Source organism: Chenopodium album, chromosome 5 (assembly GCF_948465745.1).
Source record: "Chenopodium album chromosome 5, dcCheAlbu1.1, whole genome shotgun sequence".
Lineage (NCBI taxonomy): Eukaryota > Viridiplantae > Streptophyta > Magnoliopsida > Caryophyllales > Amaranthaceae > Chenopodium > Chenopodium album.
The window spans coordinates 1,535,719-1,555,613 of record NC_137838.1 but is presented as its reverse complement, the minus strand read 5'-3'; the positions used below and the strand labels follow the sequence as shown (position 1 = coordinate 1,555,613).

The 19,895-nt window shown below is 35.2% G+C and overlaps 3 protein-coding genes across 4 annotated transcripts; 2 read left to right on the top strand and 1 right to left on the bottom strand.

The window, feature by feature from the left end:
* Positions 1-3,205: 3,205 nt before the first annotated feature.
* LOC145631282 (uncharacterized) lies at positions 3,206-4,993 on the top strand. Its single transcript, XM_081683366.1, has 2 exons — positions 3,206-4,164; positions 4,768-4,993. Exons 1-2 carry the CDS (start codon positions 3,206-3,208, stop codon positions 4,991-4,993), a joined length of 1,185 nt encoding a protein of 394 aa, XP_081539492.1.
* Positions 4,994-5,487: 494 nt separating this feature from the next.
* LOC145631449 (putative calcium-binding protein CML13) lies at positions 5,488-8,689 on the bottom strand. 2 transcript variants are annotated; one of them, XM_081683521.1, is made up of 2 exons: positions 8,037-8,687; positions 5,488-5,744 (listed from the first exon to the last, which is right to left on the bottom strand). In XM_081683521.1, the coding sequence occupies exon 1, from the start codon at positions 8,496-8,498 to the stop codon at positions 8,055-8,057; it is 444 nt and encodes a 147-aa protein (XP_081539647.1). In that variant the 5' UTR covers positions 8,499-8,687; the 3' UTR covers positions 5,488-5,744; positions 8,037-8,054. The 2 variants fall into 2 exon arrangements, with proteins under 2 accessions (XP_081539647.1, XP_081539646.1); XM_081683520.1 differs by lacking the exon at positions 5,488-5,744 and adding an exon at positions 6,153-6,217 and having other exon boundaries at positions 8,037-8,689.
* A 1,665-nt stretch (positions 8,690-10,354) lies between these two features.
* On the top strand, positions 10,355-14,564 carry LOC145629995 (chloride conductance regulatory protein ICln-like). Its single transcript, XM_081682235.1, has 7 exons — positions 10,355-10,627; positions 10,718-10,841; positions 11,623-11,749; positions 11,846-11,905; positions 11,996-12,058; positions 12,850-12,944; positions 14,083-14,564. Exons 1-7 carry the CDS (start codon positions 10,461-10,463, stop codon positions 14,170-14,172), a joined length of 726 nt encoding a protein of 241 aa, XP_081538361.1. The 5' UTR covers positions 10,355-10,460; the 3' UTR covers positions 14,173-14,564.
* Positions 14,565-19,895: the final 5,331 nt, after the last annotated feature.

The following is a 19,895-nucleotide window of genomic DNA, read 5'->3' as shown; positions in this document are numbered from 1 at the left end:
GATAGAGCTAATTCTTCAAACTATCTTTCTCTATTTCAAGGGGATGGAACTAGCTATTGGGATGGATCTAGTTCTTCAAACTATGTCCCTCGATTTCAAGGGGATGGAAATAGTTCTTCAAATTATGTCCCTCGATTTCAAGGGGATGGAAATAGTTCTTCAAATTTTGTCCCTCATTTTCTAGGGGATGGATCAAGTTATCCAACTTATGTCCCATTATATCAAAGGGATGAAGCCAGATCTTCAAATTATGTTCCTAGCCTTCCAATCAATATTGTTGGCAACAACACTGATCATGCTTTTGAGACTCAGCAAGAAGTACTACATAGAGGGCTAATTATTGATCAACTATTTGCCCAATTGCAATTGAGTGATGACAATTCTCAAGTCCAAAGGTTTGAAGAGGAGCCAAATGTTCTTCCAAGTGAAAGGACTATTTTCTTAACTTTTTCCAAAGGTTATCCTATTCTTGAATATGAATTGCGTAAATTTTTAAACAGGTATTATATCGTGCTTTCAATTACTTATTATATATCATAGTTCATAATTAACATATATTGTTTAATCTTCTTTTAAAATTGAATGGTGTGATATGTGTTTGAATAGGTAATCTCTCAATCCTCAAATATTTGTAGCATTTATTAATTTAGTTGTTGGTTTTTATGTGGTTTTTGATTATATTTTAAAACCCTTTCGTTCATATTTTAATATACTACAATACAATAGTTCGCGCGTAATTTAAATTCATGCTAGTTCCCGCGCTTTACTGTCAATTATTGCCATCATTTCTTCATAGTTTGTTTCACAAATTGAATTGTAAAAATTTTAAAAAGATATTCTGTTTACCGTTGTGTTTTTATTAGTTGTTGCATTTATTAAGGAGATATGATTTGCATAGAATTTAGAAAAGGTATTATTTATTGTGCACGCTTTGTTATTTGTTAAACGTACTTACAAATTTAATTGCACAAACGTTTGAGTAATAAGTAACATTTGCGGCATGCACTTCATTAGTACTTGTTGCATTAATATTACGGGGTACGATTTTAACGTATCTTACTTGTATAATTAATTTTTTTTCGTACGATAATTTACATTTGTAGGTCTTTTGGAGATATAATTGAGGCATTACACATGCAAGAAGTTGGCGAGGATGAACAACCTCTATATGCAAGGCTTGTGGTGCGCGATGCAAGGGCAATGGAAACTGTTCTTAGCGATGTAGGAAAATCAAAGTTCACAATCAATGGAAAGCATGTTTGGGCGAGGAAGTATGTGCGCAAGAGTCCTCACTCAACACAATCCTTGCCAATCAACAAGGCCAATTAGATTCAAGTCAAATTAACTACAATAAAAAAAAAATAATAATAAAAAAAAAGTGTGTTCTCAACTCTTTATGCTAGGCCATGTTTTCGTTTCTTTCAAAGATTGTTGCATGTGTTCTTGTTCAACGAAAATTTTTAAGTTATGTATTTGATTTGAAAATTTGTTTCTCTCTATATCATACACACATATAACCAGTTTTAAACTCATCCTATGTCACGTCTATTTTCATAATATCTATAAATTCATTATTGTTTTAAGTGTAGGGGCAGAGTTATTATGTTCAAATTGTATGAGTCAATTAATCCCATCTGATATATTTAGATAGCATTATACACATCATTGTAATTAAGTGCATGACCTTTTTCTTTATCACTACAAACTTTAAGTTAAAGGTTGTTAAAGACAACAAAGAGTACCATACTTCATGAAATTGAAGAAGGCGGCATAACATCAAAGAAAATAGTGAGGATTAACAATACTCTTTTTTCTTTTTTTTTTTTCTTTTTTTTTTTTTTTTGAGGGGAGGACTAAGAGTGCTTTATTCGGGTTTTTTTTTTTTTCTTTTTTTATTGGTAATCCACTCAGCACATTTTCTCTAATTCATTTTATAAGAATTATGAACTTTATTTTATTTAATTAACAATGTGGCATTTGCAAGCAAACTGTCATAAGTGGTTTTCATCCTTTTCTTATTTGGATACAATATTCATACACTTGAAATTAAAGCCCAAACAAATTTATTTATTTTTTCCAAAAAGCCCATAAGGGCATAATTGCTTTCACACCTAAGTAATTAGTCTTATTACCAAGTACTCCTAGGTAGAAAATTATAATAATTTCATCAACTTTGAAAATATAAATCCATTAAATGATGCCTAGGAAGCAATAATGTACCTTTAAGTAAAGGAAGAAATTTATTTGATTATTTCCTGAATATGTTGATTTCTTCCTTTACTAAAAAAAAGTAAAGGAATAAATCAACATAATCAGGAAATAATCAAAATAAAATGGAAACAGATCAAAGAGATAATCAAAACATTTAAGTCATTAGGTGTAATTTTTCTTTAATAAAAAAAAAGAAAAAAGAAGTCACTAGGTGTAATCCAATCCAACCACCATCACCACCATGTCCACACCGCGTACGCGGAACTTAGCTGGAGGTTTTGGCTACTTAATTTTTTCTAACTTGCTTATTGTTGGTGGTCAAATTTCATCGGAGGTTTTGAATACTTAATTATTTTTTATCAGTGAATTATTTATTTATTTACTTCAATTTTCATAATTATATAAATCTCCAAAACCTCCAGTTAAATTTCATAATTAGAATATGAGATTATATTACATGAACCAAATCACAATAATGTAGGTTTTTAAACAATTAGAATATGATATTATGAATACAATAATTAATCTTATATTCTACTCAAATTGTTTAGAAACTTACATTATTGTGATTTAATTGGTTCATGTTATCAATTGATCTTTATTTTTACTTATGGTAGAAAATCACCCATCTTTATTTTTATTTTTATTTTGGTAGGAAATCAACTTAATTCTTTTGGATGAAACCAATCCTATCATGATTATAACTCTTGAAAATGATTCATTTAAAATGAAAAAATAATAATTAAAATAATGAACAGTTGCATTGTATCTACTCTGGCATGAATCACAAATTATTTTATCTTCCAAATTTGTAGATATTAATCCAATACATTTCACAACATGGAACCTTTTCATTTTCCCTTCTTTGTTAATTTCTTTCATACTCACACCTTTTCATGTATGTATAAACTCTTTGATACAAAATATATTTATTTTTCATACTAAAATATACAATTAAAAAGAAAAAATAGAGCACTAAATTAAAAATTGAAAAATGGCCTCTTCCTCCTCTTCATCACCCCCCTCTGTCCTTGATACAACCATCACCCAAGAAGAGTACTTTGCCTTTCACAACATCGACCGCCATCTCTTTGCTAGGCTAGTCTTCGACATGGGCCGTGAGCCAGTGGAAGCCATGCATGCCACCGCCTTTTGGATGTGGCTAGAGCGGCTTAACATGGCTCAATACATAGCCAACATCGTTAAGTATCATGATAATGTTTTTAAGGCCATTTTCGAGGAGACTTTTATGTGTCTTAAGGTTATAGAGTCGGACACTTTATTGGTTCCCTCCAATGATATTCCTACGATTAAAAGCATTGTAGGGAATAATACTAGGGAAGTGATTGACCTTAATTTTTTTCATGAGAATCGTGTTAGCATTCTTCTTGGTGTTGGTCATTTTGTTGAGCATACTTGTACTAGGGCTTTTCGAGACATTATGCAAATTGCTTTAGCAACTAGGCCTAAAATCGCGGTTAATCAACACAATCAAAGTGTCCCTAAGGCCCCCGAACTTGGTGTTCGTGGTAGGCCTAACCCCGGTGTCATTGGTGGTAGTAAAAGTGGTGGTGTTAGTCCAACTCCAACTCCAACCCCAACCCCTCGCCCCGCTTTGCCTCCCGGAAACTCGGTTCCCTATCCTAATATTATTAGGGTCGGGGAATTGAATGTGCCCTTACAAGGTGATCATCAATATAATGTGGTGAATCATAATTCATTTTTTCATGGGGTTGGTGCTCGTCCTTCAAATTATGGTTTAGAGGCTCAACCACAAGTCCTACAAGAGGATTTTGTGGAACAATTACTTGCGCAATTGCAATTGAGTGAACGATCTCTAGTTCATAATGTTGATGAGAAGCCAAATCTTCTTCCAAGTGAAAGGACAATTTTTTTAACATTTTCCAAAGGATATCCTATCCTTGAAAATGAATTGCGCGAGTTTATTAATAGGTATTTTTCGTTCTTCCTTTGTTCGAGTAATTAATTTTTGCGTGTTAATATAGTTTATAATAAACAATTATTGTTTGTATGTTGCTTTTGTTTTGAAATTGGAGTTTGATCCTATAAAACTTGACAATTATTTTGTGTCCCAATACTCGTTGCATTTGTACTAATTAAATTAGTTGTAATATTAGTACATAAAATATTATGTATGCATCCGATATATAAATTGGATTGTTCAGATTTTTTAATAGGTGCTGTAATATTTTGTTGTGTCATTTGATTTTGTTATATTGTACTGTAGTATCTGTATGTGATTAATAATTTTTTTTTTGAAAGCATGTGTCCTTTAATATATCTTGTTTGTCTAATCAATTGCCATTTCTTCTTTGAGTTGATTTTAATCAGATTTGCGTGAAATTTTGATTAGGTGTTATTTACCGTGTACCGCTCATTAATACTTGCACTAAATAAAATATTACTCCGTTTTGTAACTTGATTTGCACATGTTTTCAAGAGTGTAATTTTGCCTTTTGCCTTGACTATTATATGTTGATTTGAGTATTTGACTAATTAATTTTCATATTTTTCAATGATCATTGACATTTTAAGGTCTTTTGGAGACATAATTGAGACACTAAAAATGCAAGAAGTTGGTGAAAAGGAACAACCTCTTTATGCGAGGCTGGTGGTGCGCGATGCAAAGACAATGGACATAGTTCTTAGTGAGCAAGGCAGATCAAAGTTCTCCATCAACGGAAAGCATGTTTGGGCAAGGAAGTATGTAAGCAAGAATCCTCACTCACCACCGTCCTCACCGACTACTCAGTCTAAGTAGCTTCATTAGCTTTCGATACAAGGATATTCTGAAACCTTAATAATTGCTTATCTTCGATCTGTAGCAATTAGTACCAAAGAATGTCTCTGTACTCTTGTTTGATGAACCGCAAATTACATTTTCTGTATGAATGTCCTCTTTTAAGTAGATTATTATGTGTTTGAGGCTTTGAGCTGCACAATGTGGACTTGCAGGGTCTATATGATGCTACAAGTTTGAATTTTGAGTAATATATTACTCAAAATGCAAAGTATAAATTCTTTGCAAAAGAAGGCAAGGAGCGAAATCTTAGCAGGTGTAAAGCTGCTTAGAGAGATTACATTTGAGATGTAGACATACATATGCAGGAGGGAAGACTGAAGCGGGCAACAATATTAACTCCGAATGACAATCGAACAATGTTTGAAATGCTCTTTTTTTTTTTTTTTTTTTTTTTGGCTTTTTACATAAAGGGCTACACACAAGATAATTATAAAGTAGATCGCCAAAGGACATGAGAAACATCATCAAATGATAATTAGAGACAAATCGTGATTCTTCCAAATACAAGCACAATTTGTCAGCCAAACACAAACCTTAAATTAACAATATAAAGGGTGAAAAATAAACTAAAATTTAACTGTTTAGAAGAGAGAAAATAAGCTAGAGGTAGCACACTACTTAAACTTGAGTCCAAGAACCATACAAGGCAAGGAAAATATAGGCTTGCCACCCCTTCGACAAAACAGAAACCAGAGATTCCAAGGGTCACCTGCATAAAGAAGAAGTGGGACGGGTTATTATTGGAGCTATAAATGTATATGAGCTTCAAAACAATAGTGAAAGAATGGAAATGCAAAGTTATGCTCTACAAGTAAATGTCTTCCTACGTTTACAACATTACATGGCTATGCTTCCATGAGCAGGTTAATCATTTAGGCGCGCAAAATCATAATCTTAGTTTCGGAAACAATAATGACTGTGAAATGGGCAGAAACCCAAGAAAAGACCACTTAAGGCAAAGTTAATTTTGCCTTTAAAAAATGTTCTGTTGGTACTGACACTATCATACTACCGATGGAAGCTTATTGGTCACTGTTTAGACGAATGCAAGTTTATCAATAAGCTAGATAATTCGGCAAGAAACAACGACGTTAAGAGACCCTTTTCTTTGCCAAAATTATAAATGAAGTCTCAAATAATGAGACTGGTCTTACTGACCTGAGGCTGTCTTTGGACTGCACCCTGCCACAACATAATATACACATTAAACAGAACACCTTAGCATAAGTTAGCATAAGGATTTGATTATCATAACAAAGGCCATCCAAGCAAATGAAACAGTCATTTTCTCTTTAACCTTGCTATACATAATTACATACACAGTTACACACTCCTTTTTGCATTAAGGGTCTAATGTTCTCCATAATACTTGTCGCTCCATAACACCATTGAAGAATAATTTCTCAATATTATTTCATTGATCACTACAGAATACCAATGTAATGACTATTACGGAGTACATCTTTGATCCATGTCCACTAATGGCAATAACCTTAAAGGCTTGTATTTTGAAGAGAACATACTCCCAAAATCAATCTATTCCAACAACTCCCAAGGATATCATATGGGAGTTGGGACACAAGCAATAAACTCTGTGCAATTGTTGTCCTCTAGAACCCAGAACAATTGTTTGGCCTCTTGCTTCTACATCCCACAAAAACATGTCCAAGTTACAACATATCCAGTTCCATCCTTATTTTTATCATTGATTGAATGCCCACCCTGGCTGGATTCACATTCTTAACCTCAAAATTCTAAATCTCTCGGAATAAACAGACAATTTGTCATCTAACTCATGGAAGTTTAGCCATTCAAAAGTCTTACATGTGAAAAACCACCACAAAGATGATTTAGGCAATACACAAACTTCCCTAAAACTATATTTATAAAAACTTACTACGTAAGATAGGATTCTCAAAGGCTCACTATCAAAGAAAGGGATCATGATTCAAACTTGAAAGCTGATTGCTGAAAGTGACACCATAGCTGTTAACAGACTCGTGTGGGAATGTTCCACAACAAGAGAGGGATGAAGCAAACTCAGACATACTTACAGTCTCAACAGCTTAATCTTCTTTTGACCCATTGACCATTTGTTATCTACAATCTAACACCCCCAATTATCTGATTAATGAGAAGAGGGGAAGTAGCAAAGACATGTACTTCATGAAAACCAATAGGCATAATAATATCAGACAACACTTGACCTTCTCTACAGACAACATTAAGATGGCAAGCTTTAATGGCTTGCTTGACATTTGGCTATATACAGCTCTTAGAAAGATTCCATAATAGGACTAACTAAAGCCACTCGCTCTCTCTTCCCTAGCAATTAAGCCACTCGCTCAATCGCTCTCTCTTCCCAATTGTATCCCAACACCAATTATACTTAAGCAAACAGTATCTAAGGCTCTAAGCTTCGGTGAAAAAGGCTCCATCACCCTGAGTCCCTGAACAATGATCATAACCTAATTCTCAGATATAGTGACATCTCCTTCTTCTTGTAATATCTCCTACAGATTTAACACCCCATAATCCGCTCTTACACGCAATAACAATGCATTTTTAACAAACTTTTCAAAGTCAATTCATCATTGAACCCCAACAATACACCAACCCAGAACCTAAAAGGTACCTATAAGGCTATAATACATAATACCCACAGTTTTTTATACTTTTTTTCAGTTTTCCACCACCATTTCATGGATAACAAGCACAGCCCAACAATCTACATTCAGCAATTATACTCCAACAACGACATTTCAAAAAATCAAGAACATAATCAATACACCCTATAAGAGGTTCCCATCATCCACAAATCAAAATAGAAACAAATAACAAAATCATACAAAACAAATAAACAGATCAAAAACTACAGAATCAAGCATCACCCAACATCACAAATCACAAAACCCTAAAATTAATATCCAAATACAGTTGAATAAAAACACAATTGCAAAACCCAATTGGAAATTTTTTATTTAAATTCAAAAAATCTTACCAATGAGAGAGAAAGAGCTCATTTAGCAACCATCCTAGCGATGAAATCCTCGTACTTAATTCGACCATCAGATCCAACCTCGACCTCACGAATCCATTCATCAAACTCAGCAGGCTCAAGTTTTTCACCAATACTAGTAAGAATATGCCTCAGATCCGAAACAGCAACAAACCCAGTTCCCTCCTTATCAAGAACTTTGAATGCATCCCTAAGTTGACGATCAAAAGGTTCAGGTTTGAGGTATTTAGACATTAGATCTAAGAACCTGTTGAAATCAAAAGCTGCTGTTAATTTTTCCTGGGAAATGATTTCTTTGAGCTGGGCTTGTGTTGGATTTCCACCCAATGAACGCATCAGAATTCCGAGCTCAGATGGTGCGATTTTGCCATCGTTGTCTGTGTCGAAAAGGGTGAATGCTTCTTTCATGGAACTTACTTGATCATCGCTCAAATCTTTGCCCATTTTTTTCTGGGTTTGATTGATTTTTTGTGGGGTGGAAAACTGGGATTTTGATGAAGATGGTGGGGGAATGTTTGTGTTTGTGAGATGGAGAAGTGGAGATGTTGAGGAAAAAGGAGAGGCTTTTTGCTGTTTTCTCTCTCCTCGAAAATTTGCGTCTTTTGAGGTTTGAATGAATGGGGCACTGTTTTTTTTTTTGGTAATAAAGTAAACAATCACATATTCAAATTTTCAATTTTTTCAATCCAAAAAAAATATAAATAAAAATACTGTAGCATATACACCTCACATTTGTATGTATTATCGGAGTAATTATAATTTAAAAATTGATTAATTAAAGATTTAAATACATAATTCATGTCAAAAAAAAAAAAAAATACATTATCAAAAGTAATATCAATTCGAATTTAAACACATTATGCATATATGTATAATATTGTGTGATGTTTAACAAAAATTTTAATGGGAATCATTTTGTTTTATTGTATCTCACTATTATTTCAATATATTAAATTCAACCTACAATTTCAAATATCTCCTCAATTGTAACAAGTTAGCGACAAATTTTTCCATTAGTGATATTTCAGCACATAATATAGAGTTGGGCATGAGTCAGGCCGACATGAAAGTTATTGACATAAGGCATTAAAATGGCTTGGTGTGATATGTGTCTGCCACAAACCCACAATATCCCTATATGCACACAAAACGGTAAGTGTGTGGATTTAAAAAATATCTCAAATCCTCCAAAACTAACTCTTTTGTTTTTGTTGGAATACCAATAACTTTGTTAATTTGGCTAAGCAACACTAATTTTTTTTTTTTTAACCCTTTTTCTTTTGAGACATTTTTCTAAGAAGTACACTCTCAATACTAATGAAGCAAACGTACATCATATATAAGACATGAAACACCTTATCCAGACACATACACACACACAAACACCTTTATTTGCAATAATAGGTGGCAATTTGGCTTGCCTTACGACCAAGGCAATGTAACACAATTACACAAGGTCAAATCAAGGAAATGCATCGTTAGAAAAGGATAACAAAGTGGGTGAAGGCATGAATGAAATAGTTTTGGTCATCAAGTAGGCTTCCCCCAAGGTTTTGAGTTCCTATGAGAATCTAATGAAACACGTTATGTCTGCCTAACTTGTCAGGTTCATAAAATATTATTTGAATGCAAAGGCTATAACACACACAAAAATGGATCAATTTAAGAGATTTTGAAACTAATGTTGAAAACTCAAATGATGCATCTCGAGGGTTATATAATGCTATTTGCAATCATATACAACTACTTCCACTAGTCGATTGCAGTGGTCAATTTTGAGTTAATGAAGAAAGATGCATATGTAATTGACTAAATTAATAGTAGTGTAAAGGCAAAGTTGATGATTCGAACCACTCAAGGTCTCATGTGGTCCATGGAAAACACCTTATCTTCTTTTCTGTACAAGTTCAGAAAAATAAAAAAACCTTTAAAAGAGAAGGCTATAAATCATCTTAACTTTATGTGTACAAATTTGACGATTAATCTTCTTAGACACACCTATTTTATTTTTAAATTTTCGCGATCCTTGAACATGTATTTTCGACCCGAAAAAGCGTGCTAGGTTAGATCTAACCTCGAACATTTTCAATTCGAATCTTATGGATGTGTTTTTACCCTCGGCCCTGCCCGCCTCACTCTTTGATCATCTCTAAACAAAATTAGATACTTCATAGTGTAAAAATTCAAAATGACGCATTTGTCCAGTAACGAGACAGCCCGACACAACTTTAACTTAACCATTTCGGGGGTATTTAGGTCAATTAAAGTCCCTCTTTGTCAATCAAACAAAACCCTTTTCATTCTTCCTTCTCCCTCCTCCCAAAGCCAAGACCATCTGCTAAACTCCTAAAACCCTAGTTAAATCACTCTCTCTGAAACAAACTCCTTAATTCAGAGCTCTCAAAAATGGCGTTAGGGCTTCAAATCTTCACCGAAAGAGCCAACGATGAAGCAGGTCAACCAATTCTCGACTCCGACAATGGCGAAGTGCTTATGCACATTCAACCTTCCGTCTCCATTGTCCTCGGAACTCGCACCCCTGAATCACCTGGCACTCTTTACATTTCCTCCAAGTATTTTCTCTCTCCTCCACCATTTTTCCCCCTTTTTGTTTTTCTTGTGATTGCAAATGTTTAATTTTTATTTGTGTTTTGTAATTGTAGGAAAGTAATATGGTTGAGCGATGTTGATAGAAGCAAAGGTTATGCTGTGGATTTCGTTTCGATTTCGCTTCATGCTGTTTCTAGAGACCCTCAAGCTTATCCTTCTCCTTGCATTTACACCCAGGTTTTTTTTTTTTTTTTTTTTTTTTTTGCTTTTTATTTTGTTGGGTTGAATTTTATGTTCCTTGTTGTTTTTCTTGCTTTGCTTAATTCCAGAAGTTGGATTTATATGTTAATTGAGCATATTTAGAATTTTTTTGGTTGATAATTGTTGAGTAGTAGTAAATTGCTCGCGGGAGCTTGTAGTAATTGAATCGAGATGATTAATTAGGATTTTCTGCTGAACAAAGAAACACCATTTGATAATGGAAAATGGTCTTGAAAGAATAAAAAACTTAGTTTTGGAGGAAATAACCATTCAGGGCTTGCGGATAAAGGATATTATGCACTTTTGGTTGTTGGTATGAGAAAATCGAGTTGGTGATAAGCTGTAAAGGCTTTATTGTTCTAGTTTAGGTGATGACTTGATTCTCTTGTACCCTATCCTAATGGTTTGGGAAAGGGAATTTGTGATTTTACCAAATAGTCGTGAGCGTTCATTTCCCAAACGTTGTCTTCACTGAAACACTAAACTATCAGATGAATACCAGCTTCCCTTGTGAACTCGTGGTTGGAGAATGAAACCTATGAAGTCCAGGTGTCCAGGGATCAAGCATTGGTAACAATGTCTCTTCCTTTGCTAAACTATCAGATTAATGTTTTGAAGTATGAGGACTAGTTTAGTTTCCCTGTGATTTTTTGCTTAAAGACATAATTTTCAATTGAGGCAGATGATTATTACTTTGGAATCATGTATCTGAGCTAGCTTTCTGATTTTGAGTTGTGATTGTCAATCTCAACTATAGATTGAAACTGGAGGTGATGAAGATGAAGACGAAGATGAAGATGAAGAGCAACAGGAAACTGTTGATTGGTTTTCTGGAATATCAAAGGTCAAAGAAATGAGGCTTGTTCCATCAGATCCTACTCAATGTATGTTTCTTTATTTTCTTTTGGGTGATTTCATAAATTCATACTCCTCCCTGATATTCTAATATGATGCTGATACATTCTGTTTATGTTTGATAGTGGAAACTTTGTTTGAGGTGTTCTGTGAATGTGCCGAATTGAATCCTGAACCCATGCTAGGTAAGCGACTTCTAAATGTAAATTGAAGATAACTTTGCTTTATCAATCTTGATTCTTGTCTATTGAGCTTGATTCTTATTCTACGTTCAGGTGGAGATGAAGAGGAGCACAATTGGATCTTCAGTGCAGACCAGTTAAATGCTGAGACATTAGGTAACTGTCTATTATCACTAGCAGATTTAGCACCCTTTAGCTAGTGGAGTGCTGTGTTTTTGAAATAAAGTAATAATGGACATACAACATATGTATGGTGAAAGACCTTTTCCACAGCTCTAGTCCACCACTCCATCTTGTGTTATTTATCATCAACATAGCAATACAAATAGCCTCACGTGAAGAGCTGTCCATAAATTTCTGCATGTTTGAGAACTTTCTAATTGCCCCTTACAGCTAGCTCACTAATTATTTCACAATGCTTTCTCTTGAGCAAGCCACTTTCATTGGTGGCCCCTACATTCTGTGCACACAAAGATAAATAACTCTTAACCTAAAAGCTGAAACCCTAATAAATAGGAGGACAAGAATGACAATTAATCTAATTCTAATAGAACTGGGAGCATAACAGTACTAGAACTCTTAGGATACTCAATTAATTAGAAAACAAAATTTCAATTACACCTAACATCTACCTTCCAAATCACAATTAAGTGGTAATACAAGAACAAGACAAGAAAGATATCCCTGTATTATATCACCTAGACTCAAGGCCCTAGAAAAATTGTCAGATACAAACACCTTACTCCTGGACAGGGACTATATATGATCTGTATGGAAAGATGCTCCTAATTAAGGATAAGTTCCAGCCCTCAAGCCCCTTTCTGTCCGGGCCCCTTTAGGCCACCTGTTTTGGGGGATGCTCTCCTATGTTTCCTGTCTCCAGGTTCCCTTTACCATACCATATTGGGCTAATTCCTACTGATATCATGATTTGTGTTCTACTACAGGAGGAGATGCTTCTAACTGGACTTTCTCAGAGAATCTTATTGATTCAATAGGTCATTCAAATGGCGATCATGACTTGGCACAAAATGTACTTCAGGTAGGTTATACAAATGTTAATGCTTTCCTGTATAATTTATATGTGATCTCAAACTTTATTGCCCTTATGAGCAAAAGAGCTTTATTAAAACATCTTTCCAGCTTTCTTTGTCAATATTAAAATTTCAAGCCCTTGGATAGTCTGAGAAAGTCTCACGTATACTGACCTAATGTGGACATCATATTTTAAGCTAAATAATGAACTTGATACCATTAGGAAGAGTTTGAGATCAAACAAACTGAGTAACCAATCATATATGTTAAGAATCTGTCAAGTGGAGCTAAGTCCCTACTAGCATTTCCCTTAATCCCTGGTATGCAGCAATTACAAACAAACAGGGTCTTTTAAAGTTTCTTGGATGTTGTGATCTGGGTTTGTTGTCAATCTTTTCTTGGGTGGAACATTTTTTTGGTTGTAATTCTGGTTATGTCGATAAATACTTTCTGGTCTTAAGGATAGGCATTGGGAGCAATTGAGTGTATTTCAAACTTGTACAGGAGTAGTTGTGTGAAGTTGTTGGGGACTACTTTCTCTATTATTCCATAGCCACATAGGACTATGAAGCTTCCATTTTTTTTTATTATTATTTTTTCTTTCTTTTTTTTCTCTTTTCAGTTGTAGGTATATACATGTAGGCTATGTAGTAACCTGTAGCTAACTAGCTATATTGAGGAGTGTCGATGTTTAGCTTTTTCACATACGATTAAGATGGGAAGTTTTGGCCCTGCCCTACTCTCTTCACCTTTGAAAAATTAGGTTCCAGGTTTATAAAATTGAGATAAAGACTAATGACTTCAGCCGGGGGCATCTAAGTTCAGGAGATTTCAAGTGAAAAAACATTTCCTTAGTTGGCTACAATAATCCTCAAAACTGCTGTTACCTTGTTCTGTATTTTACCGGGCTTTAACACAAAGTCCGGCATGCAGTGACTTGTTTAGCTGTCTCTTGTATTTATGAAAAGGTGTCTTGTTTTGTCCATCTAAGTCAAGGCTGCTTTGACTTGGATATTAATTTGACTTTGTTTTGTGGATTCCATAATTTCACTGTTACTTCAACGTGTCAGCTATGAATCTTCCCACCTGGTAAGTCAAGCATATATTAGAAAGATGTCATTTAAAATGTTTCTTTTCTGTTTCAGCTGCAAATCAATGACCAGTGTTTTGAAGATGCAGAAGAAATGGAGCATGAGCATGAACATGAACATGATAGAAACAATGGCCGCCAGTAATCTACATCAAATGAAAATGTTTCCATAGATATAAATTTAGATCTGATTTTGAATTTTCCATACCCAACGTTTGTGGAAATCGAGCATTAAGTTGATTGTGATTGTATAGTGCTAAATCTTGTGGTGTAATTGACTGGAAATAGTTAGCAACTTCTGTTTAATCTGGAAGACTGCGAGAACAGGCTAGAGCTTTTTATACATGTCACTGTAAGCGCTCATATCTGTGACATGTGGTTAGAGTTTTTGTGCAAATCCTGGCCATTTATGAGGGATGAAGAACTAGTTTTGTTAGGTCAATATTTTAAGGCCTTACCAAGCTACTACAAGAATTTCTGAGAAATTATGGAAAGCTTGCATTTTGAGACCTTGAAAATGATCATGCTTTTTTCCTACTAGCCAAACACGATACTTGGGTCCTAATACCGTCCCAATGTCCCATATAGGAACTTATTTTAACTAACCTTATCTCGTTTAAATCGATAAAGTTCTTATCTTCTTCCCGCTGAGCCTTTCTGTCCATTGTGTATGTTTATAATTTGTACTGTATCAGCCATTCAGCATACATGTTCAGCTGTTTGCCTTAACTCCTTAAGTAATACGGAATAACACTAGTATGCATCCTGTAAAATCTAAATAATGCAATTCAGTTTTAAAAACTGGTAATTCTACAGTGTATCTCTAAAACTTGTTCCCCTAGGAATAAAATTTTACTTTACATTAATCTTAGTTGGTGATTGTGAAGACTCAATTTGCTTAAGTCATAATTTATCCTAACAGTGGGAGGTTTTAGCAGATTTTTAATACTTTCAAAAGAATACATGGCTACCTTGCAGCCTTGCAGGTAATCACTCATTATAGTAAGATGATCGAAAACAAGTAGATAGGCGGATGAAGTCTTAACAATTCACGAGAAATCAAGCAATCTAAATCCATGAACAAATGACCATAATGTGATTATGAAACTAGATGTCCAAGTTGAATCCTGAAATACTTGTATATGAATACATTTCATCTATATAAAGAGGGGGAAGGGACATATAGGAGATTTTTGAATAATTTGACCAGGGACAAACTTTTTTACGTACACGCACTCTTCTAATCAAATGGACAATGATGTCAATTACCACCTCTTTTACCAAGTATTTGGTTTATGTAAACATTGTGTTATGCCAATCTTTCATCAAAGAGCCCTTGCATAGCCATCCCAATTACGGAGTATTAATTTTTATAGTTTCCAAAATTAGTCAAAATAAGAGGGTTGGATTGTTGTGCTTGTGCCTAGCTCCAACCAATTTTGGTAAATGAAATCCATACACAGCCCATAACCTACCACTGTGCCTTTCGTGCTATGTTAGGCTTGTGTCGAGTTTGATTGTGTTTTGTGTAGTACTTGACCATCCCTCATGTTATATTGTTACCTAATCCATGTCTAACTCTATTTAAAAAAAATTCAGTATATATTTTCTTTAATTTTACATACATGAAAGACGAGGAAAAAAAAAAAAAAAAAAGACGAGATAAATTTTACGAATTTCAATTACTAATAGCATTTAATTTAGGAATTTTTTGACCTTTTTTTGCCCGGAAATAAAAATTGCCGAGATGTTTACCATGATCCCTAAAACCCTTCGGAAGTCCAATTGAGTGGGTGGAACTATCCAATTTGCCTTAAAACGGTCAATTTACCCGTTCGAAACTTGCACCGATTTCGTGAACTAAAGCCTACCACGGACAATTTTGACAACCTATAATGGTCATATATGGTTCCAAACGTCATTATATGACCCTAAGATGTATCCCCTAGGGTTTCAAGACTTTTCGCCACCGGGCCCGTAACATCAAAAATTCCTCAAAAAGCGTAGATAATAAAAGCCTTTAATTTTGGAATTTTTTAACCTTTTTTCGCCCCGAAATAAAAATTGCCGAATTTTTTACCACGGTCCCTAATATCCTACGCGAGTTCAACTGGGTGGGTAGGCCATCCAATTTGCCTTAAAACGGTTAATTTACCCGTTCGAAACTTGCATCGATTTCGTGAACTGAAGACTACCACGGACATTTTTAACAACCTATAATAGTCATATTTGGTTCCAAACGTCATTATAAGACCCTAAGATGTATTCCCTAGGGTTTAAAGACTTTTCGCCACCAGCCCTAGAACATCAAGAATTCCTTAAAAATCATGGATAATAGCCTTCAATTATGGAATTTTTTGACCTTTTTTCGTCCGGAAATAAAAATTTTCGAATTGTTCACCACGGTCCCTAATATCCTCCGGGAGTTCAATTGGGTGGGTAGAACCATCCAATTTGTCTTAAAACGGTAAATTTAGCCGTTCGAAACTTGCACCGATTTCGTGAACTGAAGCCTACCACGGACAATTTTGACAATCTATAATGGTCATATATGGTTCCAAACGTCATTATATGACCCTAAAGTGTATCCCCTAGGGTTTCAAGACTTTTCGCCACTATGCCCTAGAACATCAAAAATTCCTCAAAAAACGTGGATAATAGCCTTCAATTTTGGAATTTTTTTTACCTTTTTCGCCCGGAAATAAAAATTGCCGAGATGTTTACCATGGTCCCTAATACCCTTTTGGAGTCCAATGGGGTGGGTGGAACCATCCAATTTGCCTTAAAACGGTCAATTTACCCGTTCGAAACTTGCACCGATTTCGTGAACTGAAGCCTACCACGGACAATTTTGACAACCTATAATGGTCATATATGGTTCCAAACGTCATTATATGACTCTAAGATGTATCCCCTAGGGTTTCAAGACTTTTCGCCACCGGGCCCGTTACATCAAAAATTCCTCAAAAAGCGTAGATAATAGCCTTCAATTTTGGAATTTTTTGACCTTTTTTCGCCCCGAAATAAAAATTGCCGAATTGTTCACCACGGTCCCTAATATCCTTCGGGAGTTCAACTGGGTGGGTGGAACCATCCAATTTGCCTTAAAACGGTTAATTTACCCGTTCGAAACTTGCATCGATTTCGTGAACTGAAGCCTACCACGGACATTTTTAACAACCTATAATGGTCATATTTGGTTCCAAATGTCATTATACGACCCTAAGATGTATCCCCTAGGGTTTGAAGACTTTTCGCCACCAGCCCTAGAACATCAAAAATTCCTTAAAAATCGTGGATAATAACCTTCAATTTTGGAATTTTTGACCTTTTTCGTTCGGAAATAAAAATTTCCGAATTGTTTACCACGGTCCCTAATATCCTCCAGGAGTTCAATTGGGTGGGTAGAACCATCCAATTTGTCTTAAAACGGTTAATTTAGCCGTTCGAAACTTGCATCGATTTCGTGAACTGAAGCCTACCATGGACAATTTTGACAACCTATAATAATGGTCATATATGGTTCCAAACGTCATTATATGACCCTAAGGTGTATTCCCTAAGGTTTCATGACTTTTCGCCACCAGGCCCTAGAACATAAAAAATTCCTAAAAAAGCGTGGATAATTTTGGAATTTTTTTTACCTTTTTTCGCCCGTAAATAAAAATTGCCGAGATGTTTACCATGGTCTCTAATACCCTCCGGGAGTCCAATGGGGTGGGTGGAACCATCCAATTTGCCTTGAAACGGTCAATTTACCCGTTCGAAACTTGCACCGATTTCGTGAACTGATGCCTACCACGGACAATTTTGACAACCTATAATGGTCATATATGGTTCCAAACGTCATTATATGACCCAAAGATGTATCCCCCAGGTAGGGGTGAAAGTTCGGTTTTCGGTTTGGTTTTTTGCCCAAACCGAAACCGAACCACCCTATTTCGGTTTCTTGATTTTGCAAACCATATCGCACCACTTTGGCTCTGAAACTGTACCAAACCAAACCACCTAAATTTAGGTTTTCATAAAAAAAACCAAACCGCACCGAATTTTCCTATCAATTATCATAGACATCAAATTTTGCAAAAAAACCGAACCAAACCGCACCAATCAAAACCGAACCAAACAAAATCAAACCAAACCAAACCAAAGCCACAACAAACTGACAACCCACCCCCACCCACACCAAACCGAAACCACCACCACCAGATTTTTTCCAAAACAATTTTAGCACAAAACTTACCAAAAATCAAATCATATTAATGGATTTATTAAATTTTCAAAAAAAAATAAGAAAATTAAAAACAAGAAAACATACCTTTTAAACCAAAAATGGCCCTTAAATTTCATCTCGAATTTGGTTTCAAATGGTCAAATTCAACCATGAAAACTCTAGATCTAGAGTTTTCATTGTCGAATTTGGCCATTAAAACCTTCGTTTTGGCCAAATTTCGTGAATTTTGTTACGAAAAGTCGAAAACCTTCGTTTTGACCATGAAAAATCTTTGCTTTAAAATGAAAAATCGCAAATTTCGTGCTAATTTTGAAGACAAAGAGGAGTAGAGGCAAGGAGAAAGACAAGAAAGAGGAAAAGAAAAGAGGTGATCGAAGAAGAGAGTGAAAGAAGAGATCGAAGAGGACAGAGAAAGGAGCAAAGAAGAGGAGGAAAGCAGAGAGAAAGGGCGGAAAGTGGCTGAAGAAGGATTAGGGTTTTTTTTCCCTTTATATACTATGGTTTTTTGGGGTTGGGCCGAAATTTCGGTTTGGTTTCGGTTTTTCATTTTCCGAAACCAAAACCGAACCACAAAATTTCGGTTTCTTGATTTTGCAAACCGAAACCAAATCACTTTTAAAAAAAACCGAACCATATTTGTTATTCGGTTTGGTTTTCGGTTTGGTTCGGTTTTAAACCGAGTTTGTTTCACCCCTACCCCTAGGGTTTCAAGACTTTTCGCCACCGGGCCCGTAACATAAAAAATTCCTCAAAAAGTGTAGATAATAGCCTTCAATTTTGGAATTTTTTGACCTTTTTTAGCCCCGAAATAAAAATTGCCGAATTGTTCATCACGGTCCCTAATAACCTACGGGAGTTCAACTGGGTGGGTGGAACCATCCAATTTGCCTTAAAACGGTTAATTACCCGTTCGAAACTTGCATCGATTTCGTAAACTGAAGCCTACCACGGACATTTTTAGCAACCTATAATGGTCATATTTGGTTCCAAACGTCATTATACAACCCTAAGATGTATCCCCTAGGGTTTGAAGACTTTTCGCCACCAGCCCTAGAACATAAAAAATTCCTCAAAAATCGTGGATAATAGCCTTCAATTTTGGAATTTTTGAACCTCTTTTCGCCACGAAATAAAAATTGCCGAATTGTTCACCAAGGTCCTTAATATCCTACGGGAGTTAAACTGGGTGGGTGGAACCATCCAATTTGCCTTAAAACGGTTAATTTACCCGTTCGAAACTTGCATCGATTTCGTGAACTAAAGCCTACCATAGACATTTTTAACAACCTATAATGGTCATATTTGGTTCCAAACGTCAGTATACGACCCTAATATGTATCCCCTAGGGTTTGAATACTTTTCGCCACCAGCCCTAGAACATCAAAAATTCCTCAAAAATCGTGGATAATAGCCTTCAATTTTGGAATTTTTTGACCTTTTCTCGTCCGGAAATAAAAATTTTCGAATTGTTCACCACGGTCCCTAATATCCTCCGGGAGTTCAATTGGGTGGGTACAACCATCCAATTTGTCTTAAAACGGTTAATTTAGCCGTTCGAAACTATCACCGATTTCGTGAACTGAAGCCTACCACGGACAATTTTGACAATCTATAATGGTCATATATGGTTCCAA

What these genes read in the sequence shown, in the direction of transcription:
- LOC145631282 (XM_081683366.1), top strand. Translation starts at nt 3,206, where the DNA reads ATGGCCTCTTCCTCCTCTTCATCACCCCCCTCTGTCCTTGATACAACC. An exon ending in TTGCGCGAGTTTATTAATAG is followed by an intron (nt 4,165 to 4,767) that starts GTATTTTTCGTT and finishes TGACATTTTAAG; the next exon opens with GTCTTTTGGAGACATAATTG.
- LOC145629995 (XM_081682235.1), top strand. Translation starts at nt 10,461, where the DNA reads ATGGCGTTAGGGCTTCAAATCTTCACCGAAAGAGCCAACGATGAAGCA. An exon ending in GAATCCTGAACCCATGCTAG is followed by an intron (nt 11,906 to 11,995) that starts GTAAGCGACTTC and finishes TTCTACGTTCAG; the next exon opens with GTGGAGATGAAGAGGAGCAC. An exon ending in GTTAAATGCTGAGACATTAG is followed by an intron (nt 12,059 to 12,849) that starts GTAACTGTCTAT and finishes GTTCTACTACAG; the next exon opens with GAGGAGATGCTTCTAACTGG.
- LOC145631449 (XM_081683520.1), bottom strand. Translation starts at nt 8,498, where the DNA reads ATGGGCAAAGATTTGAGCGATGATCAAGTAAGTTCCATGAAAGAAGCA.